General features: G+C 41.9%; 2 protein-coding genes across 2 annotated transcripts; both read right to left on the bottom strand.

The window, feature by feature from the left end:
* Positions 1 to 1,341: 1,341 nt before the first annotated feature.
* On the bottom strand, positions 1,342 to 5,756 carry LOC102712278 (RNA-binding protein L-like). Its single transcript, XM_015839774.2, has 7 exons — positions 5,271 to 5,756; positions 4,072 to 4,555; positions 2,629 to 2,681; positions 2,430 to 2,560; positions 2,226 to 2,325; positions 1,915 to 2,133; positions 1,342 to 1,710 (listed from the first exon to the last, which is right to left on the bottom strand). Exons 1-7 carry the CDS (start codon positions 5,697 to 5,699, stop codon positions 1,708 to 1,710), a joined length of 1,419 nt encoding a protein of 472 aa, XP_015695260.2. The 5' UTR covers positions 5,700 to 5,756; the 3' UTR covers positions 1,342 to 1,707.
* Positions 5,757 to 8,825: 3,069 nt separating this feature from the next.
* On the bottom strand, positions 8,826 to 9,692 carry LOC107304672. Its single transcript, XM_040525931.1, has one exon. The coding sequence runs from the start codon at positions 9,598 to 9,600 to the stop codon at positions 9,250 to 9,252; it is 351 nt and encodes a 116-aa protein (XP_040381865.1). The 5' UTR covers positions 9,601 to 9,692; the 3' UTR covers positions 8,826 to 9,249.
* Positions 9,693 to 12,982: the final 3,290 nt, after the last annotated feature.

The raw sequence follows: 12,982 nt of genomic DNA, 5'->3' as shown, positions 1-12,982 counted from the left end.
ATATTGCTGTACTATTTTTTTTCTAATATGCTAACTTGTGGCCAGTGAACGTAAAGCCGCACTTTTAACTTGAAGAGTGCAAACCTGATTTGCTTTTATAAGTCAATAACACATAAGATTACTGTAACGATTAAAGAATCTTGCCATAAGCAACTAACTTAGTCTGAAACAAACAGAGCCTTAGTCAACCTGTCTAACTCGAATTATACGAGGCAAATTGCGGGTAGGGGTGGAAAACTGGAAACGAGCGGCTCAACTCTCGGCTCGTGAAAGCTAGGTCAAGGATAGATTTGGCTTGGCTCGGCTTGAGAAAGAAGATGGGCAAAAAGAAAAGAAAAAATTTGTAAACGTGTCATTATAATTTTGCAAAGTTAGACATATACCATTGGTATCTCAATGATATGTAAGGTTTACATGAGTCAATGACATGTGGATCATGATGATATCTCCAATTTTACAAAATTATAATGGCATCCTTGTAATTTTCCAAAAAAGAAAAATCAACTTGGCTTTTCGAAGCTTGAGCTAGCTCAAGCTAGCATGGTCAGGGATTTCGACAGCATGGAGGGCATCCAGATCGCGCGGCACGGGAAAGGGAGGCTGGAGCCGGCGCAACCACACAGGAGAGGGAGGCAACACCGTGGTGGCCAACAACTCCTCTCGCTGCCTAGTCGTGCTTGTTGTCACTGTCTCGGTACGACGATGACATGGCCGCGTAGAAAGCCAAGGGGAGGGAAGTTGCTGTTGTGCGAGCGCATAATAAGTTAGGGTTTTTCTATTTCTCATGGGACAGACAACTTGTTAATTACTAAATAGTTTTTCCACAACTTGACAAGCCTACCAAACGACTTACGAGCCAGCTCGGGGTCAAGTTGCTTTGCAAATGAGCTATGGAGACAGCTTGCACTCGGATCGTTAGTTTTCAAGCTCGAACCAAGCTTCGCCAGCTCAACCCAAGCTCACGAGCCCGAGCTATTAGTCCATCCCTAATTGCAGGCACAATCCATCAATGCTTCTGCAAAAAAGGGATGGACCGTATGCATTTAGGATTTAGGATCAGTAACTGGCAAGGAAAAAAAAGTAACGTCTATGCTGTCACGTTCAAGCTTACAACCGTAGCATTAAGATGGATGACTCTGGTTATCTGCCCTGACGTAGCATTTAGGATCAGTAGCTCGTAAGGGAAAAAGTAACTGTTTTAGCACAATATACAACGAGATTTCTCGGCAGGTTTTAAGCATGCAACTGAACTGACGGCCCAAGACTGCACGTACACCATGGAACGCTTTGATTTACGGCAACGTGATGATCAAGATCACAGGCACAAGACGGGAAATCGTAAGGAGCCAAGGGCTCATCTCAATGTGAAAAGACCAAACAAACCATCCATTCATAAATAACATCAGTCTCAGTGAAACTCATCAGAGCATCAGATTTGGCAATGGACATCCAGAGGCACACAAAATTGTAACGTCTCAGTGAACTCGTCAGCATCAGATTTGACAATCGGCAGACAGATAGGCACAAAAATTTGTAACGCTGGGGCTTACTATCAAAAGGACTCGACTAGTCTAAGAGAGCCAACATGCGCTATCCACACGACAAAGACCCCTACAATAACTTAAAGAAGGAAGCAGCAGCTCGAGTTCATGCAAATGTACTCCCTGATAACCCGACTGTGCTCTGAAAGTTGCACTGTCACCATAATCACTGCATCATGTGAGGTTAAGCATCAGCCAAGTACTCTACTGAAATTGCTTTTGTATGGCTACGAAAAAAATCAATCAACAATTGCAGCTCACAAAGCAGATTTACATCATGTTTATTTGCTCAGTTGAAATTTTAAAAATGAGTTTCTGTAGCGTATGATGAGGCAAACGTGGATATGATAGATTTGGGTTTCAATCTCAATACCTGCTGTGGGGGCTGTTGTGGGGGTGGCTGCTGCTGCAAGGGCTCCTGCTGTTGTGGTTGCTGCTGCTGCTCATAATTGCTATAACCAGAGTAGCCATAGTAGTTCTGCGCACTAGGATCCTGTCCATTGGGTGCACCATAGTAAGAAGCCTCATAGCTCTGTTGGTATCCATAGTAGTTGCCATTGCCGTTCCACTGGCTGGCATCCTGCTGGGGAGCCTGAGGATAATTTTTGGGGTTAACCTATGCACATGCTGACATGCAGGCTGCACTTGGCATCAACAGCAGAGAATTCAACTCCGTACACAAACCTGTTTGTTCTGATGAGGAGTACGGCCCCATGAAAGCCGAACTTGCTGCCCACCAATCTGAGAACCATTCAGCACACGAATGGCTTCTTCAGCAGATGACCTGAAAATACAATAACATAACCAAAGCAAAAAAAAAAAAAAAATCAGGCCAAATATGCATTGGGTAAAGATGATTATCAAAGAAAGCCTGGAGAATTTATTGACCTGCTAGTAAATTGGACAAATCCACAACGCTTGCCTACAGGAATCTTCACATAACCAATTTCCCCATATGGAGCAAATACTTGCTTTAGATGGTCCTCATTTACATTGGAATCTAACCCGCCCACAAAGATCTATTGCACAATATGAAAAATAAGGAAATAGCAACTCTTAGAATTAAGTAAACCAGAAAGCTACTCACTGTTGTATTATTAGGATCAGACTCCGAATCATTTCCTTGGGAACTCTGGTAACCTGTAATGACAAAACATAAGTGCCATAAGTTCAATAGGATCACCATAGTAAGCAATATGCAAAACTCCAAACCAACGTTAGTAATCATGTTTGCCTGTCAAACCTAAAGCAAACAGGCCACTGAAGACAGACTCAATGTTACCTTGGTCATAAACAAATTGCTACCTGATAACTTAAAGGAATAAAGGGTAAAGTGCTGGTGAGTATTGCTCTCAAACTATAATAAATACATCATCAAACAAAAAAGAGCAAACACTGTCAGGGGAAGGTGGGGAAGGAACACAAGCATTCTTGCTTCACATGCGTGTGATTTGACCACTGATTGAACCAGCTTGTCTGTAATACAAGAATAAATGAATGTAGGAGCATGGATGTTAGTATGGCAAGTCAGTATTATGAATCTGAGTTGATGGATGGAGCTCTAGACCACCCCATGTACTTCGCAGCAAGTGTGCAATATTACTTATGAACTGAGATTAATCTAAACAGCATTTACAAAAAATAAACTTAAACATCATCCATAAGTTTTGAATGAATATGCCACTTGTTTATTAGTCATTCGGTAACGGAGAAATGCTTTTATAGAGTAAAACATTTCTTTATTTTGTGACCATGCCTAAACCTGTATACAAAAATGTTCAGGTGGCAAAACCTATAATATGGAAACATAATGAGGCAAAAGTGGGAAATGAATCTGCACTGCGAAATAATATGAAGACAAAATGAGACATTTCCTAAGTGCAAATAAAAGGAAACAGAGGTTGAAGCAGAAAGGTACGTTAGGACTCTGGGAAGGTTACATAGAGAAGTAAACCCCAAAAGACCATTGAAGCTAGAATTGGAAGTACTGGATATGACAGAAAACGTTTAACTTCACAGAATGTAGCTAGTTCAATGTAGTGGTAGAAAGTGAGAACAGGTAGGTAGCATATTTGCTCCTCACTTCAGAACCAAATTCTCGCAAAAATTAAACACTGACCTAACTGAGGCCATGGATTACAGGTGACATGTATCTCAGCTGAAGACAATTCCAGACCCTATATGGTGGCATGACATCCTGCTTTGAGAAACATGAATTTTGTTTAGTTTTTCATTACTTGGTTGTGTTTATTTACCCCAATCTTATAAAGGAAAGAGCAGGATGGAGTGTCTGTTTACAGTAACGAAGCAATGACAGCTATCCTTTAGTAAATTGACTAGAAAAAGAAGTGGTAACAACTCCCATCGGGCAAGCAGAAAGGACACAGTTAGCATATGAAATGAGTTTGACTGGTATTCAACATGTTGACCAATAGAGGTGCTAATAATCAGTACCTCATGCAAGCTTCTATGTGAACCAAACAACAAAAAACAATAATTTATTACTGGAGGAGGTTAGCAAAGTGTGTACCATTTGTTGAATATGTCTGCTGGGTACCCATATTCTTCTTGTTAGCTGCCGGCCCAAGCCTCATTTGCCTTGTAGACAACATCGTTCCATTCATATCAGTCATAGCACGTGTTTGTTCATTCTCATCTCCAAAACGTACAAAACCATATCCTTTCGTTCGCCCAGTAACTTTGTCGATAACAACTTTGGCTCCTCTAACTGAAGGGTAGTGGACTTTGAACGCCTCTTCCAACATGGAGTCTGTAACATCAGCAGCTAAATCACCAACAAATATTGTGTGATCCGAACCTTCATCAGCAGCACGCTTTTCACCAGCACTACTAGAAGCCCAGTTTAGCTTGAAAAGTTGGTCAACATTCAGCATCATCCGCCCATTAAAGTTAGCCAGAGCATATTCTGCAGCAGCTCGAGACTGAAATTCAATAAATCCGTAACCCTCAGACTGCCCACTCTGCTTGTTACGTATGACTTTCACTGAGGCAACCTACATGTATCAGAAGCATTAATACCCAGAAAAAATCATTGTATAAAAGGAAAAGCACAAGACGACAACACATTCAAACAAGACAGCAAGGACATCATACAAATAAGAATGCAAAAAATGCCTAAAACAAATGAAATATGACAACCACACCTCCTAATGTCATTCTATTAACTTTCAAAGGTGCTGTTTGGATTGATACCAATTTTTTCCCTACCAGAACTTGCCAAAGTTTTGGCACTACCAAATTTGGTAGTGTACAATTTGTGCTAGTATGGGCAAAAAATTGCCTTCACTCCAAACAAGCCCAAAATAACATGGGCAACGAACTCTGACAAAATAAAAAACTACAGGAATAGGCATCGACTTTAAGGACATGGCATTTGATTTTTTTTATATACTTAATTTGTTCTGTTGCCTTTTTTGGTCTTCAGGAAGTTTTGCTATTACTCAGTATTTAAACGACATGACTGCTTCAGCAAGTAGTATCACATATATCTGGTGGACATGAACACTTCTATCCGTAAGTATTGTTTAGGATAGAACTATAGCATATGCTAGCACGCTTCTAGCCCCGAAAATAAGTACTGAATCACTTCCAACATTGCATCCACACAAACAAAATTAAAATAAAACATCTTTTTGCGGGGAAAAGATCAAAAGCAAAGCAACTAATCCACACATCCTCAGCACAGATCTTAGTAGAGAGAAATATCACCTGCTGCCCCATGGGGGCAAAAGCGTTGTAGAGGTAGTTCTCGTCCATCCAGTACTGAAGATCCCCGATCCACAGGGATCTCACATCGTCCCCTCCCGGAGCGGGCCCTCCAGCCATCTGAGCCCCGTACTGCGGCGGCGGCGCGTAGTGCGGCGGTGGAGGCGCGTACTGCTGAGGCGGCGGGGCATACTGCTGGGACGGAGGGGGCGCGTACTGCGGAGGAGGCATCTGCTGCTGCGGCGGCGGCTGGCCCCACATCCCCGCCTGGTAGTAGGGAGGCGGCGGCGGCGGCGGCTGCTGCTGGTAGTACGGCTGAGGCGGAGGCTGCTGGTAGTGGCCCTGCGGCGGCGGGGGCGCCACGGAGACCTGCGGCGGAGGGGGCGCGTGATGGCCGTTCATCGTCGGCGCCGGCGGGGGAGGCTGCTGCATCGAGCGTCGGCGGCGGGATGCGAAACCCTAGGGAGAGAGTGCGCTCGCTGGGGTTTTTGCGGCGGGGGGGGGGGGGGGGGGGGGGGGGGCGCGGGGTTGGGCCTTTTATGGGCCGGACGGGCCGCGCACGGTCGGCGCCCGTTTGTGTCGGGCCCGGTTGGGTATCCGACTTGTCTCAGATTCTGGGTTCAAAGGGCGCCTTCACGACCGACGGTGGATGCAAACTTTCACCAATTTTGTTATGTTTTTCGAACTATTAAACGATTTATTTTATAAAAAATTAGTTAAAAAATAAATTAATATATTTTTTAATTTTATAAAAGATAATACTCAATTAATCATGTGCTACTCACTTTTCTCGTTTTACGTGCACTGGTTAGACGGCACCAACCCATACAAACGAGTCCAAAGTTGTGTGATTTCTGATATGAAAGTTTTTGTCGGTTTGAACTGGAAGTTTTAGATTAATTGGAAGTTTTGGATTTGTATTGGGATTTTTTAGTTTGAGTTAACAATTTTAGATTTCGTATTGAAAGTTTTTTTTAGTTTGGAAGTGAAGATTTCAGATTCCAAAACGAAATTTCTATGGTTTTGAAGTGAGGGCTTCGCTTGTGCAGTATTGGGAGGAAGAGGAACGTGCGTAGGGATGAGCGGACCTGCGCTCTTTGCACGCATGCTTTAGGCTCTGTTTCTTTCAGTTTGGGATTATTATAATCCAGATTATTGAGAGTAAGTTGAAAGAAACAAACAATTTATTAAAGTAGCTTATTATAATTTGGAGCCCAGCTTATTATAATCTGATAAGCTCATTTAGGTGAGCTTTTTCTAGTTTATTAGATGAAAAATTACCCACCATGCCACCCACTTCCTTTTTAGACTTACAAACCCAATAATTTAGTCTATGATAGTCTAGAAAAGAAACAACTCGTAGCTTATTCTACTACAGATTATAACAATCTAGCTTATAATAATTTGACTCAATAATCTAGATTATAATAATCTTAAGCCGAAAGAAACATGACCTTAAGAAGTCGGTTCACACAGTCACACATGCACAGTAGCCACATCATCTTTTATTCTTTTTTTTCATACCTTCTAATTTGATTTAGTGTAGCCAGGTCTGGTAAACCTTACACTAAAATTCCTTGCTTTCTTTCAAACCCAAAATCACCATTGATTAGTTGATCCACCACCTCTTGCTACATATGCCATTGAGACTTGATATTCGAAAAGTGTTTTCACATTTTTGAAGTGGATCTTCCCACGTTTTCCACAAAATACAGTTAAACGATTACAATTTTTTCTTTAAAAGATTTGATTATATATCTAGTTATCCACTACACCAAAAATATGTAAATTTGATACAAACGTTGAGAAGAAAAAGGCAAGCCTTCAATTTGTAGATCGAGTTTAGATTCGATTTAGTTGGGGTGATAGTTGTCAATTAGTATACTCCGTATATTTTGAGTATTTTTTAGAACTATTTGCATTGAGAATAAAGATGTATTAGGAGACATCCATAGGGATGAAAATAAACACTATGTCAAGTACACTTTAACAAGTGTATCAGGTGCACGACTAGGGGTGTAAGTACGTGGCCCGACGCCCAAACCTACTTATAGGTCAATCAAGTGGTTATGCAGGTCCGCGAGTATGAGTTACTCACTTAATTGACCTATAAACAAATTTATAAGCCGACTCACTTGCACGGCTCTCAAGAAACATCAGTGATGTCATCAGATCATTAAAGTGTTAAACTACTACAGTAAACTAGTAAAATTGTTTAGATTTGTCCAAAATTCATGATATTTGACCACTTTTAAGAAGTAATAATGAAAATAGATCGGTTCCGAAACTTATTTAAAAAATAAACTATTTTGCTCTGCGACATCTCTAAAGGCACGGAGGTCCTTTATCTCCGTGATAGGGTTCGGTGCGGACCTTGGTGATAGTGCGGTTCATCTAGGAGGCAGGTACCTCAGCATCAATCCCTTGTGCATAGATAAAGGACCTCCGCGTTGTCGGGTGGCGCAGAGCAAACGGTCTATTTTTTAAAATAGTTTTTAAACCGCTCTATTTTTTATATTGGGTCAAAGCGCAAAAATCGGCAGATTCGTAGTTCAAACTAACCATGTACTATATAGTATCATATATAGCCCTTGTAGCATGGCAACTTTCTCTCGGAGCAATCATGCACCACGAATAATGCGTTAATTAATTCCAAGGTTAGATATATCATCTTTCCTTTTTCATATACATCCCTTTAGTTAGCTTTCTCAGCAAACGAACAAAAATAAACAATGAGCAAAAAGAGATGAACTTCTTCTCTTTGACAAGCAACAGCTGCTAATATAATGTGTATTATGCATTCTTCAGAGTGTTGACCTCTGATGGCAGTTTATGCGAGTAGACGAGGATCACCTTGTTTAATGCAGGAAGACGCCTCCGATGTCACCTGAGAATGACAAATATGTGAATAAACTTTGGCTCCTTTGATGCCATTTGTCAACACACTGTGTCCAACTTCAGTTTATATATATATTTTTTGAAGTAACTTCAGTTTATATATGATTTCATTTGAAGCTTCTGTTTGTTATGTTTCAGATTCTCGATTTCACACATCTTTCTGAATCCTGCGGGTTGTTGCTGTCAGGTTATGGTTAGTTGCTTTGTATGCAGAAATGGCAGCATGAGTTAGACCCCAAATCTACTTTCTCATCCACCATAATCAAATGTGCCATCTGGAGCCTCTTGATCATGCACTTTTTGTGTCGCGCGGACAGATTGCCACATCCACTAGGTAGTATATTAGTAGTAGGTAGCATTTGTTAAGCTAATCTAATCTTGCACTTGTTGCATTTTGCTTAGAGAACTTGCACGAGGGGGAACATAGCAGACATAGGGATAATCAAAATGCGTTTACGAAACACAAGATTATCAGTGGAGTAAAGATTCAGTGCTGCATGCCCAAACGAAGCGGCAACAAACACAATTGAAGATTCGTCACAAATGTTTTCCATGTAGCCAAAAGGTTCACTATCTGTCGATGGAAATGATTTCTGAACTGTGGCATTTAATGAACAAGGGCTTCAGTTGCGGTAGAAATCACAGAGCAGGATTCTGGGAAACAGCCTGATCAAGAACAAGAAGCATTGTCTTGTTTCATCAAACACTGTGTAATACATCAACATGGATCATACCAACAAGAAAAAACCGATCTTTCAGCAGAACAGGGCCAAAGATTCAGTGTGGATTAGTGTACAGATCGAGTTAAACAGGAGGCACAGATGCCACAACAGGGACATGCTTATATTACATTTTTGCATGCTAAAAACAACCTAAACACACAGTACAAGATCCGATCTTTCAACCTTTCGAAGAAAAAGATCCGATCTTTCAGCACAGAACGGACGCCATTAGAGCCATCTCTTCGAGCCACACAAGCAGCAGCAAGAACAAGTTGCTTGCTGTCGCTCCAAACATGCATGAGACGAGAGCTCAAGAACATGAGCCGAGAAAACGACGTGGTCAGGAGGAAGACGAAAGCGAATCAAGGAGAGCCGAGCTGCTGCGCCATGGACCCGCGCACGATCAGCCGCCTCAGGCTCCGGAGGTGCCTCCGCAGCCCCCGGCAGAGGCGCAGCCGGACGCTCCGGGCGGCGAGCCTGAGCCGCCTCAGCCGGACGCCGATCTGCCTCGCCTTGGCACCACCTCTCCTCGCCAAGAACGCCGCCGCCGCCGGCCTCCTCCTCCCCCTCGCCGCCGACGGCGCGCGGCAGCACGAGTCCTCCAGCACCTTGTGGATCAGGTACTGCGCCTGCAGGTGCCGCGCCTCCTCGGCGTCCACCTTCTCCACCTTCGCGTACGCGAACGGCGCCGGCGCCCGCAGCAGCAGCATCATCGTAGTCTCGCACGGCGTCGTCGACGACGACGAGCACGACGAGGAGGAGAAGAAGAAAAGGAAGCTTCTTGCGGCTGGGCTAGCTGTCTCTGATGATCTCTACTACCTCTCTTCTTGGACGTGTGAGCCTGTCAGTTATATAGACAGACAGGACAGTGTAAGAGTTCAGGGCAGGCTGGTTCCAGCCTCCTCATATTTTTATGAAATTATTGGTGAGATCATGAGATCATTAGTTGGACAGGCCGTGTCATTGTTTATGAGATTTGCGTCGGTCCAATAAAAAGTATACCTTGAGGTACCAAATCAATCCTATTCAGCTAGATTTAATGATAGAAAACGATTTGATACCACGAGGTACCTATTTTTGTTGAACCGGAACAAATCTCATTGTTTATACATTAGCTGTGTTTTTTTTCTTTTCTTTTTCTAACCTATTTGTGCATGATGACGAATTGATGTTCTTTTCCTAACCTATTTGTGCATTATGACGAATTGATGATGTGCATTTCTGAATTCATGAACGAGACAAAGACAAGTTTGCAGTTTATTAATGGGCAAAATATATAGTAATTGTGTGACTGTGTCCCATAAGGGCATGTGTTTGTGGATGTAATTTTCTTGATTTACTATCTGAAATGAGTGGCCAAAGATCCCCCCATCCGTTTTGGAAAAAGAAATGTTTCTATTTTGTTCTCCGAAGAGAATTTAGGGCACCGAGATGAAATTTCAAGGGTTCTTGAAGTGAACTAAATGCCAAATTATGAGCTACCAGTGCAATTTCCAGTACCACGAGGATTGTGATCTTCTTCCATTTAAACATGTTGTTTTTTATTTCTTCTACGGTCAACAACAGTGATGCGATTAAATATAAGGGTTCAAAACCTGAAGTTGTAATCATGAAGAACAACACATTATGAGCAACCAACTAGATTTTCAGTACCACGAGACTTCTATGCACTTCCACGCCTTCTGAAGCACTGAAACTCATCCCAACCACAGCTCCTACGAATTGCTGAAGCAAAGCAACCAAATTCTCAATGAGGTTAGGTAAAACCGTCTGCAATGCATTTCTCCAACCCCATGTCAGTCTAAGTCTACCAATTGTCTACCACATTATGATCATCCTAAGTCTTAACACACATCACATCACATCCAGGTTTGGTTGGGACATAATGGAGAGACAAAGTAGCAGCAAGCTCCAAGCTTCCTCTCTGATTGGCTTAATCTTCAGAAGTTCAGAGCAATCTCGTCAGACAACATCCACAAGAACACTCCCCAAAACACTTCATTTTCTCTCCTCCTTGTGCACCTTCAGAATCTTAACTGAACCTGTCTGAAGAAGCTGTCTCCGAACTCGTCTCCTCAGAAGCTACACTTTGTCCCAATAATCAACATGCCAAGGACTGCTCCGAGATAGCAAGTCAACTGAATTATGATGTAAACAAAGAGGAGACTGGGTAGATGGTGCAATCGGGGCCTGGGCAAGCCGGCACCAGATGATCCATTTCAGGTCTGAAAAATAGTTTGCCCCAAGAGGGAGCGTGGATTCTAAGCTCTCGATGGACATTCCCTCGTCAGCTTCTCGTCTATAGCATGTTATTCAAATGTTTATAAAAAATATTAAAAAAATTATGAAGATAGATTAATATGTGATATATCACTACACAAACATCCAAGTTAAAATATGACTTCTACAATTCATACAAGAAATAATAAATTAAACTGTGAATAGTATACACATAGTCACAATCATATATTTGTTATTTTTGCTATGGATTGTACAAGTCATATTTTAGCTTGCATATTTGTGTAATGATATATCACATATTAATATATCTTTATAAATTTTTTTATAATTATTTAAATAGCATTCAATAGACGAGGGGATCGTTCCTCGAAAGTTTAAAACAGTTTCCCCCAAGTAGACCTGGGCGTTTGGTCTTCGGTTCGGTTCGGTCTTCGGTCTCCAGAGAAAATTGGTCAATCAAAACTCGGTCCCGATCAGTCTTGAAAAAAAGCAAGACCGAGAAATTCGGTCTCGGTCCCGACCAAAGTGCCTGAAATTTCGGTTACCCGGAGGCCAGCGGGAGGAGGCGGGGAGACGGGCAGGAGGAGGCGGCGGAGGAGAGGCAGCGGAATTTGGTCTTTTCGGGTATTTTGGGTACCCGAGACCGGTACCCGAAGACCGGACCAAATTTTTTGTCTTTCACCTTCTCCATCCAAGACCAGGACCGAATTTCTCGGTCTCGGTCTATTTGGTTCGGTCTTTCGGTCTGGGTCTTTTTGTGCCCAGACCTACCCCCAAGAGGCCATACATAGGTCAGCAGCTTCTGAAGCTGACCCCCTCTCGCATAGACATTTGGGTCGTCAGAGAGACGCCCACGCTTGGCATGTGTGGTCAGTGTGGAACCGGCGGAGGCAACACCAGCTTAAACTAGTTCTAGTTGCATTTTCTTAAGACAAAGTTTCAGTTGCATTTTACTTTACATCCATGCAGATCCAGAGTATGTGGGATCAGCGAAATCCATGCAGATCAGAGTATGTGGGATCAGCGAAATGTTTGCGAGAGCAGCTCAGCATCTTCTTGGAATGGTTTGGTTTTCTTTTCCCAGTCCTTCGTAATTTTCCATGCACTGTTGTTCTGAGGCCTCTGTGCCAAACGATGTTCTCTTCCCCCATGTTGTTTTTTCCTTCTTTGTTAAGCCCTTGGTCCCATGTGGACCATTGTACAAAGGACTTTTTCTGCCGTATTTGAAAAGTATTTTAGGATACTAAAAAATTTAGTGTAAAATTCTGATAGCTTAAGCTACTAAACTTTTACAATAAAAATATGATACTTCAAGTTACATTTTCATGTACAGTAAAAAAACTCTTTTAATTAGTTCGATATAACAATACACTCCAAAGGGGTTTCAATAAAATCCATGTAATATTTTATTTGAATCCTATTGTTTTGTCCTGAAATTATCTGTTTCAGATTTCAGTTTTTCTTTGCTTTTTTTAATAATTTGGATATGATCTATTTTGATTAAACTAGATTGGGTTAACAGGTACCCCACAGAGTGTTCCGTTGGGCTGGCATACTGGAGAACCAGGGCCATATCTATAATTTGCAGTTACTGTCAAAATTTGATTTCTAAAACCTAATTCTAGAATTGATTTTAGATTTTTTCATTGTATTTTCTTCAACATTGGCTTTTAAGAATATAAAAAATTTAACCATAAAATATTTTTTCACTAATAGTCTGTTGACGTATTATCAGCAATTAACCAATCGATGGCCCCTCAGACCCGAATCAGGTTGACAATCTTGCGGCTCTGGTGTGAAAATGCAACTGACAGATTAACTTAGCACAATTAGGTAATCTTTTATTAAAAAAAA

Source organism: Oryza brachyantha, chromosome 7, assembly GCF_000231095.2.
Source record: "Oryza brachyantha chromosome 7, ObraRS2, whole genome shotgun sequence".
Taxonomy (NCBI): domain Eukaryota; kingdom Viridiplantae; phylum Streptophyta; class Magnoliopsida; order Poales; family Poaceae; genus Oryza; species Oryza brachyantha.
Note: the sequence above shows the minus strand (reverse complement) of the source record. Positions and strands in the feature narration are given on the sequence as shown.